At 33.1% G+C, this 22,576-nt stretch overlaps 8 protein-coding genes across 8 annotated transcripts; 5 read left to right on the forward strand and 3 right to left on the reverse strand.

Annotated features, from left to right (window-relative positions):
• Positions 1 to 157: 157 nt before the first annotated feature.
• Positions 158 to 4,272, forward strand: DFA_05384 (SET domain-containing protein; the record flags this gene model as incomplete). Its single annotated transcript, XM_004361046.1, has 8 exons — positions 158 to 729; positions 795 to 966; positions 1,039 to 2,191; positions 3,106 to 3,259; positions 3,329 to 3,480; positions 3,533 to 3,717; positions 3,820 to 3,903; positions 4,015 to 4,272. The coding sequence occupies 8 exons, from the start codon at positions 158 to 160 to the stop codon at positions 4,270 to 4,272; spliced, it is 2,730 nt and encodes a 909-aa protein (XP_004361103.1).
• A 1,232-nt stretch (positions 4,273 to 5,504) lies between these two features.
• Positions 5,505 to 7,151, forward strand: DFA_05385 (uncharacterized protein; the record flags this gene model as incomplete). Its single annotated transcript, XM_004361047.1, has 4 exons — positions 5,505 to 5,722; positions 5,800 to 5,894; positions 6,018 to 6,156; positions 6,254 to 7,151. 4 exons carry the CDS (start codon positions 5,505 to 5,507, stop codon positions 7,149 to 7,151), a joined length of 1,350 nt encoding a protein of 449 aa, XP_004361104.1.
• A 148-nt stretch (positions 7,152 to 7,299) lies between these two features.
• Positions 7,300 to 11,778, reverse strand: lkb1 (putative protein serine/threonine kinase; the record flags this gene model as incomplete). The annotated part of the gene is made up of 6 exons (XM_004361048.1): positions 7,300 to 7,329; positions 7,415 to 8,874; positions 9,937 to 10,547; positions 10,644 to 10,829; positions 10,893 to 11,457; positions 11,643 to 11,778. 6 exons carry the CDS (start codon positions 11,776 to 11,778, stop codon positions 7,300 to 7,302), a joined length of 2,988 nt encoding a protein of 995 aa, XP_004361105.1.
• Positions 11,779 to 12,560: 782 nt separating this feature from the next.
• Positions 12,561 to 14,007, forward strand: DFA_05387 (uncharacterized protein; the record flags this gene model as incomplete). Its single annotated transcript, XM_004361049.1, has 5 exons — positions 12,561 to 12,699; positions 12,960 to 13,058; positions 13,168 to 13,472; positions 13,535 to 13,829; positions 13,973 to 14,007. 5 exons carry the CDS (start codon positions 12,561 to 12,563, stop codon positions 14,005 to 14,007), a joined length of 873 nt encoding a protein of 290 aa, XP_004361106.1.
• Positions 14,008 to 14,056: 49 nt separating this feature from the next.
• Positions 14,057 to 15,130, reverse strand: DFA_05388 (uncharacterized protein; the record flags this gene model as incomplete). Its single annotated transcript, XM_004361050.1, has 2 exons — positions 14,057 to 14,498; positions 14,586 to 15,130. The coding sequence occupies 2 exons, from the start codon at positions 15,128 to 15,130 to the stop codon at positions 14,057 to 14,059; spliced, it is 987 nt and encodes a 328-aa protein (XP_004361107.1).
• Positions 15,131 to 15,298: 168 nt separating this feature from the next.
• Positions 15,299 to 17,658, forward strand: DFA_05389 (uncharacterized protein; the record flags this gene model as incomplete). Its single annotated transcript, XM_004361051.1, has 4 exons — positions 15,299 to 15,413; positions 15,479 to 15,664; positions 15,734 to 16,352; positions 16,440 to 17,658. The coding sequence occupies 4 exons, from the start codon at positions 15,299 to 15,301 to the stop codon at positions 17,656 to 17,658; spliced, it is 2,139 nt and encodes a 712-aa protein (XP_004361108.1).
• A 335-nt stretch (positions 17,659 to 17,993) lies between these two features.
• Positions 17,994 to 21,516, forward strand: DFA_05390 (uncharacterized protein; the record flags this gene model as incomplete). The annotated part of the gene is made up of 6 exons (XM_004361052.1): positions 17,994 to 18,628; positions 18,708 to 18,807; positions 18,875 to 19,010; positions 19,084 to 19,234; positions 19,466 to 19,676; positions 19,834 to 21,516. 6 exons carry the CDS (start codon positions 17,994 to 17,996, stop codon positions 21,514 to 21,516), a joined length of 2,916 nt encoding a protein of 971 aa, XP_004361109.1.
• A 95-nt stretch (positions 21,517 to 21,611) lies between these two features.
• On the reverse strand, positions 21,612 to 22,196 carry DFA_05391 (uncharacterized protein; the record flags this gene model as incomplete). The annotated part of the gene is made up of 1 exon (XM_004361053.1): positions 21,612 to 22,196. One exon carries the CDS (start codon positions 22,194 to 22,196, stop codon positions 21,612 to 21,614), a length of 585 nt encoding a protein of 194 aa, XP_004361110.1.
• Positions 22,197 to 22,576: the final 380 nt, after the last annotated feature.

Genomic DNA, 22,576 nt, shown 5'->3' on the forward strand with positions numbered 1-22,576 from the left:
GATGATCGCAATGAATGAATGAATGAATCTTACTCAGAAAAAAAATTTTAATAATCAATTTAAAAAAAGACGAACGACGTGCATTTTAGTAGTAGTTACTTACTATACTATCTTTTAAAGTAGATAATATAATACATATATAGATAGATATACGATTATGTTAAATCGACCATTACACAAATTTATAACCAATGGTTTAAATATAGTTAATAGTAGAAATGTAATCACCACAACTACATGCATTCAAAATAATAATAATAACAAATACTATTATTCAACAAAGAATAGTAGTAAGAATAATAATAAGGATAAAGATAGTTCTTCTTCTTCTTCTTCTCCTACAGGAGAATTGGTTGATAAAAGAGCAATTATTACAAATAGATTAAATGCAGACAAGAAAGGAGATGGATTGTCACAAGAGATGGTTGATGAGATCTATCGTCAGAATCAACCAAAGGACAAGAGCCATTTACCTCTCTTTGATATGAGTAGAGTCGCAGTTAATAGATACTTGGAGGAAGCCTATTCAAAGGCTGCTGAAGAATACGAAAAAGGTGAATATCAACAAGCTTTGGAGAGATACTTTTGGATCATCAACAAGGTTCCATATGAATCAGCTGCCTATCTTCAACGTGCTGTTGTCTATGAAACTATTCATTCATATGAAGAAGCAATTCAAGATTGTGACAAGGTTATCTCCATGTCCAACTCTTCTGATCAAATTGCAGAGTATGTAGTATGATAAACCAACCAACCAATTGAAATATTATACTAACTTGTTCATTAATTTGTAGGGCATATATGTTAAAAGGTCATAGTTTAATGGGTAGAACAAAGTTTAGTGAAGCTGCAACTGCATTCAAGGATAGTTTGATGTATGTTGAAAATGAAGAGGTTATGGAGTTGATGAAGAAAGCATTGTCATTGGTTGATCCAGATCAAATCATGGTACCAAGATTCGAAGATGTATGTAATGACAGACAGACAAACAAACAAACAAACAAATACTAATAGTATTGTTCTATTTTTTTTTTTTAGGATTATCAATTTTTTTCATTATTATCACAAGAGATGGATGGAAATGCATTGATAAAGAATTCAAAGTTACATGGACGTGGATTGTTTGCTACAAGAGACTTTGATGCAGAAGAGTTGGTGTTTGAGACGAGATCGTTGTTTTCAATCTCGGACAAGGCCGATACCAAGGAAATGGTTGAACACGATTCTGAACATTGTCACAATTGTCAGATCAACTTTAGAGCAGTTGCATTTGAGCACGAACAGGTGATTGAGAGATCAAGAGAGTATAAGCGATTGGTAGAGACTGTTTCCAACATGACTAGATTGCCTGTTGGTCGTATCGAGCCTGTCGAATGTCCAGATTGCAAACGTGTGCATTACTGCTCGACAGATTGTCAACAAGATAATCACGAATCACACGTACATATTTGCGAGAGGGATATTGTTGTGCGTAAATTAACCGATCAATTAAAGGTAGAGATCTCGGCCATCAGTGACGCTACCGAACGTCTCTGCTACACTTTGATGTACCGTTTGTTTGCTCACCAGTCTCCCAATGGAGACCAAAGCAAAATCATCAGAACCTTGGAATTGGATCATTTGGTCAAGAGATTGGCATACGCACAACCAAGTTCATTCCAAACACAACCACAACCACAAACTCAAACCACCAATGAAAAAGAGACAACTACCAAGTTTTTGGCACCATCAGCTTTGGCAGCTCAACGAGTCCTATCTAAAAAAGATCAAAAGGTTTACAAGATTGTAAAGGATATCTTTAGTTCGAGACATATTACAGAGGAATTGTTTTATCGTATCAAATCGATTATACAACTCAATATGATGTGTTTCTTTACGAGCAGGGTTGAAGTACAATGCACACCATCACCAATGGACGAGTTGGGATACAATTTTGATTTTGTAGATGTGCCCGACAAGTCACTTGCCGGTCTTCCAGTACATATCTCCTTTATGAACCATTCCTGTTCACCAAACGTTGTCATTTCATCGCCAATCATCAACGACAAACAAATCCGTATCATTACCACTCGTCCTATCCGACGAGGTGACGAAATATTAATCAGCTACATTGAAGGTGAAAAACTAACAACCGAACACAGAAGACAATCACTCAATGAATCATTTGGTTTTGTCTGTCAATGTCCAATGTGTAAATCAAATCAAACAATACCATTATTAAGAAAGATTGAATAAACGATGTCGTCCCAATACAATACAATATATATATATATTTAAATCAAATATTTGACATAAGAGTCATCATATGAGAGTCAACTAAATGGATATTTATTTCTATTTGTTGGTTGGGGCAATGATATTTATTCTTGGCCTGGGAATCTTGGTGTTTCTGGTAGGATAGTTCCATCCCATTCATAAGGTTGTAAGTTGTCCAATATGATTACAACAGAGTCATCACATTTTTAGTATAACTGTCCAGATTCTGTATAATGTATATGGTAATTAGGAGAGATAAAGCCGAATTGATCTCTTTAACATGAACCCCCATTTACTCCCAGTGCACTGACATAGTTATTTATATTAATAATTGGTTCTAAATCTATTTACTCATTATTATGTGTTATTATTTATCTACATGGTATCGAGTTGTTATACAAACTATCTGTTTGTTGTCAGTCAATGTTACTGTTGTTGGTGTTCTCGTATCTAATATCGGTATATTATGAGTTGTATAAGTAACAACTATCTATCTAACAAAAGAGGAAATCCCTCTTCTCATGCCGAATAACCAACCACAAACACATTGGAGGGGGGCAACCAGGTTTGATCGCCATTCGAAGAGAGGTTGATGTCGATCATCGATTTTATTATTATCTCTCTCTACCAATCCCCTACCCAAACGAACTTCGACTATTTTCAAACATCATACAAACAACGTCTTCACATTTTCGTTCTAATATTATTATTATTAATATTATTAATATTATTATTATTGTTATGTAAAAGCGAAAGTTGTGAAACTCCAAAAGTATGATACTGACAAGACAAATAGTTTGAGCTTAGGTGACAGCTCACCTCACCATTCGATGAATTTTAACTTTTAAGGGTATCTCTTTATTTTACCCACCGCACATTATGGTGTTGGTGTGAGCCTTGAAGAAGACGGTGGAGGGTTGTTTCGAGCAGGCAGTGGAGGAATTTGGGGATTGTTATTCCCAGTAACTCAGTTTTCATTGATTATATCTTTAGTCTTTTCTTTGTTTGTTATTATATCTTTTTAAATTTCTATACTACCTTTTTTTTTTTATATATACATATATATATTAAGAGATAATCAATCAATCAAGTTAATGATGTATTACGCAGCTACCCCAACAATGACCTTTGTCGCACCCCAAGCCATGCAAGGAATGTGGTATTACAATCTCTACGCTCAATTGCAACAACAACAACTTGCTGAGATGTATGCTTGGTTTATGAGTATGTAAAGAAAGGCAAAGGCACTACTGACCTGTTGTGATCTTTGATATAGATATCTATCTCTATCAACATAATATTAATATCTGTATCCTTTTCTCTCTTCCTCTCCTTTTAGGCATGGATAGAAATAGATCTGGTTCTATTTCACATGTTGAATTACAATATTTGGTTATTGGTGGTACTGCTCTCGGTATCGATACTGCTTCCAAGTTGATCAAGTGTTTCGATAGAAATAGAGTATGTTATTGAGATAGTTTTGATGATGATGATGATTAACGTTAACCTACCAAACAACCAACCAAAATGACTTACACTTCATTCCTTACCTTTATTATCTAGAACGGAACTGTTGACTTTTATGAATACGCAGCACTCCATCAATTCATCAATGTCTTACATAGATGTTTCGTTGCCAATGACAGAGTATGTTTCTTTTATTCATTATTTATTATTATTATTATTATTTATATTCTCTTTGTTATTATTATGATATTAATATTCTATTCTATTCATCATTTACTATTATTTAAATAGAACTACTCTGGAACCATTGATTGTAATGAAATCCATTCAGCTCTTGCCACTGCTGGATTTATGCTTCCATTCCACACTGTCCAATTATTCTTTTTAAAGTACTCACCAGTTGGTATGGGTATCTTGTTTACTCAATTCTTGAATCTCTGTGCCTCTATTGCCCTATGTCGTTCACTCTTTGAATGGAGTGATCCAGCCAGAACTGGTATGGTCCATATCACTTTGCAACAAATGTTGGATATGTTTGCCCTTGCCTAAACCCAACCCAACCCAACCAGGCAAACAAACAAATATAAATAATAATAATAACAATTGATCAACCAGTTTGTTTATTGTAAAGTACGACCCCAACCACAACCCTTTAGCATTATTAAATAATAATTAATAAATGATAGTTTAAGATCTTATTTGTATATATATAATTTAAAAAAAAATAGAAAAAGCACATTCAAAGATAATCTATCATCTTATCACACTCCAAAATGAATATTACCAAGATTTATAAACCTTTCTAGAAAACATTGATCTACAACGGATTGTCCCTGGACCTTTGAAATATCCCAGCAATGACAATGAAAAATAAATAAAAAGAAATCGACTTTTATTGTGCACTGGATTTCCGTGTGTGTTTAAATGAACAAAAGAATGACAGAGCGTGAAGTGTTGTGTGTTTTGACAATTAAACTGTGTTCATTCTAAACAATTCAATCACTCGAGTACTGGTTGTGTTTACATGTATCATATATATACTCTGGTATAATCATATTATTATTATTATTTTAATATTTTATTCATCCTCACATGACAATCAACAAACAGTTCAGTCATTATAAAATATCTTAGCATCGCTCAGCATAGCATCAACCATCTCATCAGCCAGCACAAAGCACATCTAAGATAGATCCTCACAACAACTTTAAATTTACAATTGCAACAACAACTATTTCAACTTTTGTGCGGCACAAAGTAAAGTATCACATCCATCCACCCATAGATAGACTGGCAGTTAGCCCTAATCAACCTAAATATAGTCATCTCTTTCGATCGATAGTTTTTTTCATAGGTGACTAGTTTTTTTTTTTTTTTTTTTCTACTTTCTCGGTTTTACTTTGCACTTGTTTTACAACGGTTGTCCGTCTTCCTGGTTTTGAATCCAAATTTAAAACCTAAGTTTACCGACAAAAAACAAATCACCAACCATTTCTATTTTAAAACAAAGATCGCCATCTTTCAACAAGATCCTCCCCGGGTTGTAGATTGGATTGGTAGTCTACTAGGTTGTTTAGGCTTTAGTATTGCCCTTTCGATCGATAAGAGATACTTTCTCCAGAGTATTCAAGCTTTTTCTTGTTGCTTCTCGATCGATTGTTATCGTCGTCGTCGTCGTTGCAACAAACAATAATTAATAATTTAATAATTTAATAATTTAAATTAATTTCTCGGGACGGGTTGTTGCACAGGTTGCAGGCTGTGGAGCAAACATCAAAACCATGATTCATTCTACAATGTTTGAAGAAAACGAAAGAACTCCACTTATGAACAAGGTAGAAGCATCAGCAGCAGCAGCAGCATCAACAATAGATGGATCAACAACAGAAAAACAAACTCTCGATGAGTCATCCAATAAATCTGAAAGAAATTTCACACCAGTACAGGCCCTAGGCAACACAATTAAAGCCTTTGGTGGGGCTGGAGCCTTTGCATTACCGTATGTAGTAGTAGTCGGAGTATTAATAAATTCAAAAAATATAAATATTAACCATTTGTTTTTTTTTTTTTTTTTAGATGGGCAATGTCACAAGCAGGAATATTTATAGGATCTATAGGATTGGTATTAATAGCATTATTGGCCAATTATACAATGACCATTCTATTAAAATGTAATATTAAATTAGCAGACAAACAAGCTGGGACCAATCAACCACCTCCCTCCTACTCTGATTTAGCAAGGCTTGCTTTTGGACGACCTGGAGAGTTGATTGTATGTTTTATCAACTTTTCAGTCACCATGAGTATTTGTATCGCCTATCTTATCTTGATCGGCTCCAACTTTGAAATGTTGACCAGTAAAGCTCTCAGTTCATCCACTTGTATTTGGATTCTATTTCCAATTGTATTATTACTCACTTTTTTAACTGATATGTATGTAAAGAAAGACAAGATATAAATATAAATAATAATATTAAATAATATAATATAATTTGGATTTATTAATATTTTTTTTTTTTCACTATTAAAGGAAATATTTAGGATTTACAAGTATATTTGGAGCAGGTGCATTGATTTTAGCAATGATTACAGTGATATCATATGGTATTAAAGATTATTCAATTGAACCACTGTCAGAATACAAGGTTGATTATGCAAACATTCCACTTTGGTTTGGTGTTGCTGCATTCTTTTTCTGTAATCATATCGTTGTTATTCCAATTAGTCATGCTTCTGGAGACTGTCGTCGTTACCCACGTGTATTGGATGCTTCAATGCTTTTCATTACCATCTTTAATGTACTTTTTGCCATACTCGGTTACTTGTATTTTAATTTCGCCAACATCAATGGAGTTGTTGGAGTACCTGCCAACATTGTAGAAGCACTTCCAGATGGAATATTTGCCAATATCGTACGTGCATGTGTTATTGCGGAATTGGTGTGCTCCTTTCCTATCCTTGCTGGTGCAGGCCTAAACGTTGTCGAATCATCTAGTACATTCTTTCACCGACATTTCTCTGCATTTCCAGAGAATGCCAATAACAACAAGATAACAGAAACCAATTCCAAAGAAACCAATTCCAAAGAAACTTTTATTGCTGTTGGACAACCACAGTCCAAAACTAAATTCTTGAGTCGCAATTGGAAGTTTTACGTTATTAGAGTTGTCATTGTTGGTATCTTGGCAGCTATTGGTACTACCATCAAGACATTTGGTAGTTACACATCACTCATTGGATCGTTGATGTTGGCCGTTGCCGGGTTTGTCGTACCACCCCTTCTCTACATTCGTTTCTTCCCCGACCAAACCAAACTATCGAAAATCATTCACATTGCCATCACTGTATTTGGTGTTGCTGCAACCATTCTTGGAACTTATCAATCTATTGACGCACTTGTAAAAGGTGATCAATCAGGAGCACATTAAATTAGAAAAAAATATATGTTCCAAATGTAAATAATAAAATAATATTGTAAATTAATTAAAAACTTTTTACCCAGTTTTAGTGCGTGACTCTCGCAAAAAGTGCGGTGTTGGATTCCATGACATTAAATGGCATAGTAATAATCGTTGTCTAGGAACGAGTTGGGAAGATATTTACTACCTTTATTAAGTTTATACATAACAACCAAACAATTTCTATTGGGTATTTGTTTGAAATGGTCCATCAAATCTACTTTATAAAATACACTATCATCCCTAAATGGCAGGCCAATTTCCAACGATCGAAGTGATCGATTGATGGAGAGTGATTTACAAATCGAGACAACTATTTGTTTTAGGTATTCTTCTTGATTTGATAATGTTGGTTTTGGTTCTTTTAAAAAGCAAAGTTTAAGTGTTTCCAAAGTAGTATTATTAGCAATGGATTGGAAGAATCTGTCATCTATATAATCATCTGCTCTTTCAAATTCTAGGTATTTTAAAGTTTGATTGTTGGATAATACATTTGCAAAACAATCCCTTACCATATGAATTGATCTTTTGGCAAGTCGCCTGTTACCACCTAAAAACATTAAATATCCATACTTGATTGTGAGTGATGTGAGTGTTGTGTTGTCTTGTAATCGTTGTGCCATTTCTTCTAGTAATGGTGATACTGAATATTGGTTGTAGATATCAACTGAATCGCACTCTTCTATGTGCAATTTTTTTTCGATTGCCGCCGATATAGCGTTAGAGCCTGGGTCTGGATCATAAGCTTGTTTTGGAAATTGGTCAAACTCGTTGTGCCATTGAAATCGAATGGTGAGTGTTTTGATTGTCTTTGATTGCAACAAGACATTGATATCTCTAATCTTGACAAGTTGGACTTTTAGCTTTAAAATTTCCAATCCATCAAGACCACCACCACTCTTGTTGAACAACTTGAAACCAAGTGGAATGGTTCCTTCACAAGAGGAAGAGACACCAATACTTATATTTTTTAGTTTGAGCGATACCACTGTATTGAATATCGATACGAAAATACTACTTATTTCTTGACCTCCAAAGTTAATAAAGTTATTAACACGAAACTTTAATTCGGGAACCTCCACTCGCCCATTACACAGTAATCTGCCAATGTTATTCGTAATTCCGTCTGGGTCGTATCGACTCGTGCTCAACCTCATCTTTGCTTGAATCTTGATATTATTATGATGATGATTGATTGATTCTACCAAATCAATGATACTCTGTACATAGTCTTGTTCATCTTGTGGTTTGGGTTTATTAAATGTTATAATCTCCATTCGCAATACGACTCTTTCCAACGAGGTCATTGCATTGATGATTGAAAGTATAGTGTCTGTGCTATATTTCATCTTTCTGTCATTACTGTCACATTCAATGGTGAATGTATGTACGTGGGCCAATGAAAGTGGTAAATATTGTGAAAAGAGATGCTCTGTAAAGTAGTAGAATGGCCGACCACGTCTCTTGAATGGCAGATCCTCTGTCGATACACCGTTTGAATATTGAGCAGCCAACACTTTTAACATTTGAAACCATCTCTTGCAAACCAACGCTAGGTGACTTGTACGCTCCTTGTTACCGTACTTGTCTACAACGTGATAGAGGTGATGGGATTTTATCTTTGTATTGAATTTTGATAAGATATAATGTTGTATTACTGATGGTATTTCTTGCATTTCTGTTTTGTGATTTTCTAAAGTATGTTAGGAGAGTTAAAAAAGGTGAGGCAATTCCGTGTACTTTAAAGATTTTTTTTTTTTTTTATATATAAAACCCAATTACCTACAACTCAATTACCAACAACAACCAACAACCAACCACCATCAACAACTACTACCACTACCACCAAACCATCAGCTCCAACAACAACAACAACAACAACAACAAGTACTATTTCTACTTCAAAACTATCTAAATTAATTCAATTAGACAAACCGGCAATGGCTGACAACATATGATAGATATAGCTAGATGTCTCTTGGAAATGACGCCCGTCCTCGTACACCCCACCACTCCCAAACCCAAGAAACTGAGGATGTGTAACGAGGTGCTCTGTCACGCACATTCACTGCAATTATGTAGTGGTTGGCGAGTTTGCCACCTGTATCTCAAACAAACCCATCACAAATATTTTTGTAATTAAATAGAATTGCACAATAGATATAATAAACACTGTGTATTACTATAAAGACCCAGGACCAGCAGTCATGTTTTTGAAAAATGACCAAGAAGGTTACATCTCTATGGTTTTTTCGAATCCGTAGACCCCACTTATTGGCAATTCAATTCCCTTCCCAGAAATTTTGAATCAGAAGTGCCATTATACCAAAAATCACTGATTTGCGATTGGCTTGGCAATTCTTCCATTCTCATATCCTCTTCGTGATCGCCATCCATGCTGTCTCTGGGAAGGGATTTCATTATATTTTAATTATTATTTAATAAATAGTATATTTATTTTAAAAAAGGTTGTGAGGGGTTGTTGTTTTATGAATGGTTGTGTGAATTATATATATATATTTATAAGTGAGTTGAGGAGGGAAAGCGATGACTATACAAAATATGCATTGATGTATTGAACGTAATGACTAATTATGTTCAACTTTAATGATTGGATTGATTGATTTAAAAAAAAGATCAAGTTGGAAGGAATTGGCGAGGGGAAGGTGAAAAATGACTGGATTCTTATTATTCTTATTATTCTTATTAGTTATTCTATTTTCTATTCTATTCTATTATTGTACTATACATTTACTTTTGTTGTGAGGTGATTCAAAAGTAATTTTTGGTCTGCGACTAGAATTACGAAGAGGAGGTGGAGGTGAGTCGCCTCCTGGTAGAGGTCGTTCAAATGATGTTTCAGACGATGACCCGATTGATTTGAGGCCACCATCATCGTGATGTGTTGGAAGATCTTGTTGTTCATAATTTTCAATGATTGAAGAAGTTAAATGTACAGAGTGAGTTTGGTTCATATGGTGGTTTCCACCATAATGACTGCTAATGTGGTTATTATTGTTGCTGCTATAGTGTAAAGGTGTTGGAGTAGATGATTCAGATGAACGATCTTGCATATTGGTAGTAGTACAGTTGTTATTATTATTATTATTGTTGTTGCCGCTATTTATAGTAGGTGGAGGTACAAGTGGAATAGAACTGCCAATAATCATTTGTTGTGGAGGAACATTTTGGTATCCACAACTGCTATTGATGCTAGAATAACTATTATCATTATCCTCGTAACCAAACATTAAATCGTCATCTTCTCCACCACAGTTCCCGTATGCCATCTCTAATGGATCGAATTTAGATTCTGGTAATAATGGTACAAATGGTTCATTACTTTCAATTAATTTAGTACACCATCTAAAAATTAAAAATAATAAAAAAATATATAACATTGTTAATATCAGATATACAATATTTATATATATATCTGTTTGATTTGAATCTAATACATACGGATGCGATTTAATTTGTTCGATAGTAAATCTTTGATTATGATCGATTTGCAAGATACCCTTGATAAGTGAACAAAGATCCTTGTCGATATTTGGTGGAAAATCTATATTACATTTTGAAATATTTTCAAATAACATATACATATTGGTACCATAGAATGGGAATTTGCCTATTGTCATTAAATATCTATAAAAAGAGATAAGTATTAGACTATTTCATTTATATTATTTTTTTTCCTTTTAGACTTACAAAGTTACACCCATTGCCCAGATATCAACTTTAAAAGGAGAAAATGAACGTTGAAAGGAAGTTAATTCTGGAGGTTGGAATGCAGGTGATCCATAACTTCGAGAGAGTACTTCCAAGTCATCGATGAGAGAAGAATCCTCGCTTACACCAAAGTCTGTTAGTTTGAGGATACCGTCATTGGTAAATAATATATTGTCGGGTTTGATGTCGCGGTGTAATATTTTCTGAGAGTGTATATATTCAATGGCAACGATCAATTGGTTGAAAATGCTTTGTGCCTGTGCTTGTGGCAACTTGGCAAGATAAGCACTCTCTAATAGATTCTGTAGTGTACCACCACCAACGTATTCATAGACTATATACAATTTACCCTTTTCTTCAATGGTAAAGTGGTCAATCAACTTTATAACATGCTTGCTATGTAGTTTTTTGGTGATATTAATCTCTTTGAGAACAGATGCTTCTCCTCCTGCAATCTTCTTTAGTCTTGCTCTTTTTAATATTTTAATGGCAACTCTTTTTTGTGTAAATGTATCCATTCCATCTTTTACTTTACCATATGCTCCTATAGAATCATTTAAACAAATATTTTATATAAGTATTATACTAGTAGATCGCCAATGCCAGTTTGCACTTTAGTTTTTTTTTTTTTTTTGTTTTTATGTCGTCTCTATCCCCTCTATCGTCTCTATCGTCTCTCTGTCGTCTCTCTCCCCTCTATCGTCTCTCTTTCGTCTCTTTTGAACATACCTTCACCAAGTACTTCACCTAGGTAATAGTTCTTGACCAACTTTGCACCTTTTCTTTTATATTGAATTTCGTCAACTCCATCTTCCAAGTGTTGCATTATAAAATTAGATCCACCATATTCAATCTCCATTGTCATGCTTGTGTCTTTTTAAGATAGATATGAAGTCGACCGAGTGACTACACTAAACTACAACTATACTATACTGTCTGTAGGTACTACTCTCTTTGCTAACTGAAACTGAAACTGAAACTTGAATGAATGAATACAATGCTTTTCTATTATTCTTTTTTTTAACTTGTTGTTTTGTTGGTATTGTTATTGTTACTCAAACTAAGTTTCCTCTTTCTCTTTTTCTTTTTTGATGATTATTGTTATGTTGTTGATATTATGTTAATGTATATTGTGTGTGTGTGTTTTGTGTAGGAATAGAGATGTAGAAAATGAGATATATATTATAATAACAAAGGGGGTTGTTTGCTGTACTAGTTGTTGTTGTTGTTGTTGTGCGGTGGTGAGTATATATCCACACTCACGTTATCTGTCTGTCTGTCTAATAATAAATAGAGTGATAGTGATGTATGTGTGAAAGAGAGAGAAAAGAAGAAGTAAAAAGAAGACAGAAAACACAAATATTGATATTGGTGTCTGTATGTATGTTTATGGGGAGCGGGGTGTTTTGCAAACTACTCTCTAAACTTTATCACATAAAATGCATTTCTCTGTCAATTTGGTGTTTTTGAAATTTGGTGAAAATATTAAAAAATAAAAAAAAAATGAAATCTCGATAACAGGACCTGGGGGGTGGTTTCAAAACCGAGTGTCAAGCAGCTTCTTCATTGCTCTCAAACCAATTTATCATAAAAACAAATAATTAAACCCCAACAACAACAACAAAAAAAAACAATAAAGTAAAGCAGATGGCAGATAACACAAATACTAACAATACATCTTCACACACCCCATCATCATCCATCGATGCTGATGCTACTGCTACTGCTGCCACTACCCAATTTGTAGATCATTTTGGAGCTGCAGGTGCTCAATACAGATCTTTCAGTAAGTTCATCTATCAATCAATCAATCAAACAACGGTTTTAAAGAACCGTCGCGTCGTCGTGAGTTGTACGAAATAAATGTATCATTAAAATAAATAAAATGTGTTGATGAGGTTAAATAGTAGATAGCAGCAGATATGAATGAATTTGTTTTAAGCACTCTGAATGAATCAATGGGTGAACCATTGTGTTAACACCACTTTCAATCTTTTTTTTTCTTTTCTTTTCTTTTCTATTCTCTTTATTATTTCATCGATATAGGACCATCCTATCCAATTGAATTGTATGATATTATCAAAGAGTACACTAAAGAACAACCAAAGAAACTTGCTTTTGATGTTGCTTGTGGAAATGGTCAAGGTACATACAAAAAAATAATATTAAATTAAAAAAAAAGAATAATAATTATTAATCTTTTTTTCTTTCTTTCTTTCTTTCCATTCTTTTATTTCTTTATTTATTTATTTAGCAACTGTTCAAATTGCAGAATTCTTTGACAAGGTAATTGGATTTGAACCATCAGATGGACAATTTAAAAACTGTATCCAGGCACCCAATGTTGAATACCGTGTTTCACCAGCCGAAGATATTGATTGGAAGGAAAACGAGTCTGTTGATTTAATCACTGTCGCCACCGCTGTTCATTGGTTTAACCTTCCAGTGTTTTACAAGGAATGCCAAAGATTACTAAAGTCAAATGGTTCACTCATTATTTGGACTTATGGTTTCTTTAAAATCTTGGGTAATGAAAATGCAGAGGAAATTAACAAAACTGTATGTATAATTTATAATTAAATTATTTAAACATCTCACTTATAAATTATTAATATATTTAGATGGGAACTAAAACACTTGCAGAATACTGGGCACCAGCCAATAAGATAGTTGCTGAGAAATATGTTAATATCCATCCACCATTTAGTCAAGTTGAAAGAAAGGAAATAACATTCAAGGTCGATGTAACTTTGGATCAAGTTGTTGGTCACTACCAAACCTGGTCAGCCTATAGTAAATACCTCAAAACCAATGAATGTATATTACCAAAAATCAGGGAACAATTACTCCAAGCATTCAATACTTCTGATTCATCTATTCCAGTTGTATTAGAGTACACTGTCTCTATGATTCTTTGTAAAAAGATTTAATTAATCCATCAATCAATATTTACATTCCATTCCACTCTATCCACTGGTTTCCAATTCATTCATACATTTAATGGTATCTTCTTTAAAAGTATCACTTCATATACAAAATAAAAAAATATTTTTTTAAAGTTATTGTTTTAGAGTACACTAATATAACACAATAAATATTTAATTTATTATTATAATAATAATAATATTGGCCAAATGTATTGTTTATTTGATTGCTTTTAGTTTTAATATATGATTGACTATGTCCAATGGTTCTTCTTTTACTCCTTCTTCTTCTTCTTCTTTTCGCAAACCTGTGAATATCTGTGTATGAAAATTGTAAATATCTTGATCAGGTATTTTTGCCAACTTTCTTTGAATACGCTTGAGGCGATCATCAGAAACAAGACACCATTCTGATGGAACCGGGAGCTTTAGTTTATTTGCATCTTTAATATCAAGAACATGGCCAATAGCCTTTCTTATTCTATCTTCAGCATCATTAATTCTCTCTGTACATGAAGGATCCAACATCAAGTTACAAATAATTGAGGGCTCGGTGCAGGGCTCGGTGCCTGGATAAGCCTTTTTTATATCTTTAACCACCTGGTTAGGTCTTGTCTCCTTATCTACAACCTGTGTCATTCCGACCTTAATAAGATGCCATCTACCCACAGAAAAATATGGAAAGCTATGAGTGAGTGATAAAAGTTAGAATTAGAAACCTTAAACTATTATTGAAATTAATATTTACATTATTAAGTAAACGTGGGCAGGTGTTCTCAAATTTAGAAAAATATTGCCTTTGGTTGGCCATCCTTTTGTCCTTACACGGTTGAGAACATCGATAGTTGTTCTTGGATTCTCCCAAAAATATGGGACCAGTTGATCGAGGAGACGAAGATATTCCTTATTTACTTCTTCTTCTTCTTTTGTTTTTGCTGGACCCGTTGTTGTAGATGATGATTTCGTAATGACTCCAGGTGTACTCTTTTTAGTTGGTGTTGTTGGAGCTACCATCGTAGTTGTAGTAGACTCTTTTTCCTTTTCCTTTAACAATGGTGATGACTTTGATGAAGACTTTAAGATAGAGTTGGGTGGTTGTGCCGCTGCGGGTTTAACAGGTGTCTTTGATTTGGCTGTTGTTGGTGCTGTTGGTTTATCCATCGTTGTAGCAGTTGTCGTAGTCGTTGTCGTATTAGTCTTATTTACAATTGGTGTTTCAGTTGTTGTTGTTGTTGATGGACGGGGTTTTGCAGGTCCTGCTGGTTTGGTTTTGTCTGATTTGGAAGAAGACATGATGAGTAATGAAGTTTGTAGTTTGCATGATAAAAATATGGTGGGGTGGAAATTTTTAAAAATTCAAAAAAAATCTTTTAAAACTACGAGGTGATTTCTTTTTATTTTCATCGACTTTTCCAAACAAAAGATAACTAATAGCGACAAGCACTTTCAAGTAGAAAAAAGATGAGCGTCAATGTAAACAACATCATCGAGAACATTACAAATACATCGATTGTTGGCAAAGCAACGGTTGATAATGATACTCCTACACCAGGCTATTTATACCTAGATCTACAAAGTATGATATATCTATCGAGTAGAGATACATTAATATACTTACATGCACCTATACTTTGTATTTAGATGAAACATTAAAGAGTATAGATCAATCACAATACATTCTAAAGAAACTACTATCAAGACTAAAGAAAGATTCACCAAATATTAAACTCAAAGTATTAAAAGCTATTAAACATTTGATACTCAAAGGTCATGTATCATTTAGACAAGATTTGGTTACTTGTTCTGACCAAATTCAACATTGTACAAGTATGTAGATGTTATGAAAGAATGAAAAGAAAGAATGAAAGAACTCATTATATATATTATTTTAAATAGATTTTAGAGGAGCACAAGATCAATTCAAAGGAGATACTCTTTATCAATCAATTAGAAGAGAATCAAATGAAATATTGAATCTATTGTACCAATACAATAACTCAAATTCAAGTTATTCATCACTATCTCAAAACAACACTACTACTGGTGATGATGAACAACAATCAACGTCGATGATTAGAATGGAGAGTAGAAGTGGTGGTAGTGGTAATGGCGGTGGTGCAACTAGTCAAAGAGTACATCATTCACATCATAGTAGTATTGGATTTGGTGGTAATGGAAGCATGACAAATGCACCTGCCCCTCCACCAACTAAAATTGATAAGATTGCAAACATCACAACCAAGATTGCAGCATCTTTTCAAGACCATCATCAACATCATCCTAAAAAGGTGGTCTTGTCTAACTTTGGTTCACCAATGTTGTCTGACATTTCAGTTTCAATCCCATCTGTTCCAGTTCGTGATGGTTCACATTTAATGGTATCAACTCAAGACAATAATAATAATAATAACAATGGAAACAATAATAGTCTGGCACTTACAGGATTACCAACATTTGATAATGGTGATACCGCCGTAGCAACAGCAGAAGATGATTTCGATCAATTATATCAAGAGTATGTAATTAAGATTATATTTATTATTATTATTATTATTATTCGCGTCCTCTTCTTTACTTATTAATAACCATTCTGTACTATTAGTTTTGGAGAATTTAAATTTATTTCAAATACTCTTGGTGATTCACAATCTGTTAGTTTATCGACAACATCGATTGCAAAGTTTCTAAGATACGTTCAACAACCAAATATCAATATGGATTTGATTCTTCAACTTTTATACAATCGATTAAAACACAAACATTGGCAAATGAAATTAAAATCATTGAATTTAATAGAATCTCTTATTGAAAATGTTGCCACTATTGCCATTCCATTCTATCAACAATACAACAACAATATAAAGACACTGGTAGATTCATTACAGATAAAGATTAGAGAAAAATCTAAAAATATATTAAAGTTGTTGGGAATTGAAATACCAAAACCAATCGAACAACAACAACAACCACAACAACAGCAACAACAATCACATAGTGTTACAAATGATAATACAAACCAAAATAATACGACTAATAATAATAACAAGCTTGTTGACGATTCATATAGAGATATATTCAATTTAGGGAATGAAGAAAATAATAATAATAATAATAATAATAATAATAATAATAATAATAATAATAATAATAATAATAACAGTAATAGTAAAAACAAACCAAATGGTAATATGTTTGGAGGATTATCAGTAAATACAAAGAGTAATAATAATAACAATAATAATAACGATATTTTAATGGATTTGAGTAATAATAGCAACAAGAATAATAATAGCAATCAAAGTAGAGATTTAATTGATGATTTATTTAATATTTCACCTGTAAATACCAGTCCAACCATTACTTCAAGCAATAAAAATAGTAATAATAATAATAACAGTAATAGTAAAAACAATTATAATAATAGTAATACAATGGAATTTGATCCAATTTTTGGTAAATCATCATCGAGGCAAACAACGACATCAACATCTAATGGTAATCTATTGGATTATGATCTTTTAACAGCAAACACTGCTGGAATGACATCCACCGAGGCATTATATGGTTTAGAATCCCTACAACTTTCCCCTTTACTCCAATCTTCATCATCATCATCATCATTACCGACCACTGCCACTACAGCTACAGCCGCCACACAAGCGACCAAACAAAGTGTAGGAGCAGGGACATCTATATCACCCACCACCAACAACACAAAAGTACATCAACAACCAAAACCTACACCATTGGATCCATTTGGGAATCTAAAACATTTCATTCCCAACACCACCTCTTCATCTACCACCACCTCTAATAAATAGAAAGATATCCATCTTGTGTGGATGTGCCGCTTTGCATCCAATCGATTCTAAAAAAAGATTTTTTTTAAGATTTATTTTTCGGACCCAATTAAAATCTAAAATTGCATTGTCTCATTAAATTAAATTGGGAGAACCCTCACCTTACCCCCTCTGACCCATCTCAACTTTTAAACAATACAAGAAATAGACAGAAAGGAGAGATGTAAACGAGTTCAAATAATAATAATAATAATAACCAATAATCATTAATAGTTATTTATATGTACAGTATTTTAATATATTAAGAGAGTATTTATTTTTAAAAAAAAGAGAGAGAAAGAGAAAAAGAATATAATATGGAGGATGATTTATGTATATCTTCATCCTCATCCTCCGCTTCTTCATCGTCTACTTCATTATCATCTTCTAGTAATACTATAGTTGTTGGAAAAGGGGAAGGAGGAGATGAAGATTTAAATAAACAACAACAATTACATACGCAACTATTATTAGTTCAACAACAACAACAATTACAACATAAAGTAGAACCAAAGACATCAACATTGGTAAAAGTATCGACGACGATAGTAAATGGTAATGGTGGTACTACTACGACAACATTATTGTTGGATGAATTGCTACACCCACACACTACTGGAATTCAAGATGTAAATAGAGACTGGGATCAACACGATGACAATATCTATGTAAATAGCGATATAAAGAGAATAAACGAAATGATAAGTCATAGTGGAGGTGTCATTGAACCAATGAGAACTCAGCTGTCCACTCCCTACTGTTTCAGTGTTTATATTAGAAACAAAAAACAACTCAGTACATTCATTCTATTGTTAGACTATGAAAGACGTGAATTAATATTTAGTAGAAAGGGTAAAAAGTTAAAGGCAATCCCTTTTGTTGTTTTAATAACACCAATACCAAGTTCAATAGAACCAACTCATATCACAATTAGAACAAAAGATCCAAATTCGTATGTTTGTAAACTTACAAATATTTCCAACTAAAGGATGACTATCTATAATATTAATACCTTAATTTTATTTATTTAGAGGAGGATTTCATTTATATATGGATTCAAAAACAGAAAGACAACAATTATTAGAATATCTAGGTGATATTGTAAAGAATCCAATTGAATCTCCATCACCTGTATGTTGAACACCCTTTGGTCAAACCAAACCAAAACCCTAACACCTACTTACCCCATTCTATTTAGGTTAGTATAGAGTTAATTTTATATCAAGGACATGTATACAAAAAAGGAAAGATAAAATTTGCACGAAGATGGTTGGAAATCCATCCACTTTTCATTACTCTTAGAAAGAAAAAAGAGAGTATGTTCCCTGTCAATGGTATGTTGTTACAGTTCAATCCTTTATTTATTATTATAATATTCATTGTTAACCCCCTTTATTATCCTTGTAGTCATACCAATTAGAGATTTGTCACTAAAAACACATGAAACCTACACCCTCTTTCTCCGAACCAAGTCTACTGTTAGCCGAGAATACTCTCTTCGTGCCTCTTCAATGTCACAGAGAGACTTTATTTACGATCAATTAGTTTCTATTGGAATGTAGGTAGAGATTTGATAGTAGTAGTAGTAGTTATGTTAAACCATCACCAAAATGTGCACACCCCTCCCACTCACACACATTGAAAGATTAGATTGATGAGTGGAGTGGAACAAAGTGGAAACTTTTTCATTCCATTGATTGATCAAGAAAGATATGTGTGGTGATATATGTGTGGGGGTGAAATGGGGTGGGTTCAACCCAACCACGCCCCATCCCATTCATACAATGAGGATGAAAGATGATGATGATGATGCATGGCATGATGATGATGATGATGTTACACCTCTACATTTCTACCCACCAAAATTTCAAGTTTTACTAACTACTCTCCTTCTCTCTCTCTCTCTCTCTGTCCCGTCCCTTCTATCTTGTAGTGGCACTATTGGAAAGAATATCGATAACGTTTTGCAGAGGAAATTGTCTTTGAGATTAACCCCGAGTGTAAGTGTGATTATACACTTTATACCTTTTTTTATTCTTTCTTTCTTTTCTCATCCTATCACATCGCGCACGAGCTAATATCATTTACTTTAATCATCATCATAATCTCTCATCTCATCTTGATTGTAATGAATTCATTCATACAACATACTATTAGGTAAATCCAAATTTAGACTATGATCCAATGGATTTCAACACTCTCCATAAATTATTCAAAACACCAGGGATCGACCTTAAATCATTACATAGGGACAATTTCCAAGACGGTAGCGAGGAATTTTTAAATAATAATAATAATAATAATAGTAATGGGAGTAGTAGCCACCAACGTTATAGCACCGCCAGGCTTGGTTTGGAATCAAATCAAAAAAAGGTGGTAGAGGTTATTGAAGAGACGTATCAAGGTAATAATAATAATAATAATAATAATAATAATAATAATAATAATAATAATAATAATAATAATAATAATAATAATAATAATAATAATAATAATAATAATAATAATAATAATAATAATAATAATAATAATAATAATAATAATAATAATAATAATAATAATCAACAAAACTCCTCCATTGCAACATCCTCTTCCTCCTCATCCGCTTCTTCTTCATTTACGACACCTCATGTAAGTGCTTATAGACCAAGTAGAAGATCAGTTAAAGAATTGATAGAGCAATACAATAAGAATAATTCAACACAATATCCAACTCTAACAACCACCCCAACAAAAGATAGAGATAGTAGAAAAACTTTTAGAAAGGCTGTAAAACTAAGTAATAATAATAATCAACAAAGCTTGGATAATAATAGTATTGAAATGATAATTGAAAGATTAAAAGGTTGTAAAGGTTTGGGACAAGATGGAAAATTATTATTGGATCAACAAAAAGATAATAATAATATAGATAATATAGTCCAAAAAGATGGTAGTTTTAATTTAGATTCCAACAAAAATGATCCATCTTTAAATCAAGAGTCTGATCAAATTTATATAGAGTTGATTAAAACACTTGATGGTTTAAATCAATCTTGTGATGAGATTTTAAAATGGATATTGGAAAACAGGCATTTAATTTCCAACAAACTACAAAATAGTAATTTATTATCAGTAACAGATCAACTTTTATTAGCTGTTAAAGATTTTAGTAATAATATAGATAGTAATAATAATAATAATAGTAATATAGAAAATGTAAATAGTGTAAATAATAATAATAATAATAATAATAATAATAATAATAATAATAATAATAATAATAATTTAATAACTCAAGTATTTAAAGATGTAGAAATAGAATATTGTTCACCTCGTCAAGACAATAATAGTATAATAATAGATAAAAATAATAATAATTCAATATCAAATGTATCATCATTAAGTAAAAGTTCAACTGGAGATAGTTTATATTCTCAACAATCATTTAGTTCATCTTCAAGTGGAAGTAGTAGTGGTGAAGTTGATCCAATCATTATTGCCAACAATGATGATGATGATCATCGTGGTACTCAAACCTACTTGTTTTTAACCAAAGATGGATATCAAAAAGAGTATAAAAGATTACATTTGGATTCATCTGAAGAGGATGATGACGATGACGATGATGATGACGATGAAGATGGACAAGGAGGGTATCATGCAAGAATGGCAGAAACTCTAGAATCTCCACAAATATTATTATTCAATCTGTCTCCAGTTCCAATCCAAAAACCATTAAATCAATGTGGTGATTATTCATTACTTCATCATTGTACTAGAACAAAATCAGATGATTTAATGGATAAAACATTTAGACGTTATTCAAGAGATGTTACACCAAATACTTTTTGGAAATAATAAATTAAATAAATATATAATATAATATAATATATATTGTTTGTTTAACTTATTAATATATCTAAATGTTTATTTTTTTTCTATTTTTTGTTTTGTTAAGCCCATTTATGAAAAGTATCCAAAGATGAAACTATATTTTTGTCCAAGAATTCAATGGTCGATGGTGATAGGAATTTTGGTTTTGTAACAAATGCCCAAGATCTATTTAGGATGCGTTTGAGTTCTTCGTCGTGAGGTAATTCATCAGAGATGGCTCTCATGCGGACAAGGAGCTCGTGTGGGTAACGTTCACGTTTTGGAACACACTTGAAAATATCAGAGCAGGCTTGGTTGTCACCGACAAGCACCTCATTGATGAGTTCTTGCATCATGTGAATATCGAGGTTGGATCCAATGCTAAAGAATGCATAGTTTTCTTGATAGTATTGTTTGGCGAGATAGGCCATGTTGTTGCCAGTGTAAAAGAGGATCATAGAGTGGTGTAGATAACGTTCGTCGATTGGATGGACGAGGTGCTTTGAGATGAATTGGGTCATGGACATCGAGTCAAAGGTTTCAGATGGGTCGTTTGATTTGATTTTCTTGTATAGTTTGAGTGCAATCATATAGGTGTTCATGTCCTTGATGGATATGCTCTTGAGGTAGATGAGTGCTTCTTGGCAGCGATCAGTATTGACCATGTTGTTGAGATGACAGTTTTTAATGTGCGAGTGGATGGGTGATGGACTGCGCAAGTAGCTGACTTCGAGATCGAGCAAAAGTTGTTCTGGATAGAGGTCGAGTGTGATGAGCTCCATGCACACACTGGCAGTGGCCCAGTCAAATATGTAGATCTGGTGTTGAATCATCTTGGACATCATAGTGATGACGAGATCCATTTGGTGGCACCTAGACAACCCGACGATAATATCGTTGAGTATCATGGGGTTGGATGCATAGAGCAGTGGGCTCTCATTACGCAAGTATGCAACACCAATGTTGAGGTTACGCTTTAGCAACATCGAGTAAAACGACGATGTAAAGATCATTGATCTAGCTTCCTTTGGCATGGCGTCCAAAA

This window comes from Cavenderia fasciculata (assembly GCF_000203815.1).
Source record: "Cavenderia fasciculata unplaced genomic scaffold Scf_Dfasci-G-o-80e12.f1-5, whole genome shotgun sequence".
NCBI classification, from domain to species: Eukaryota; Evosea; class Eumycetozoa; order Acytosteliales; family Cavenderiaceae; genus Cavenderia; species Cavenderia fasciculata.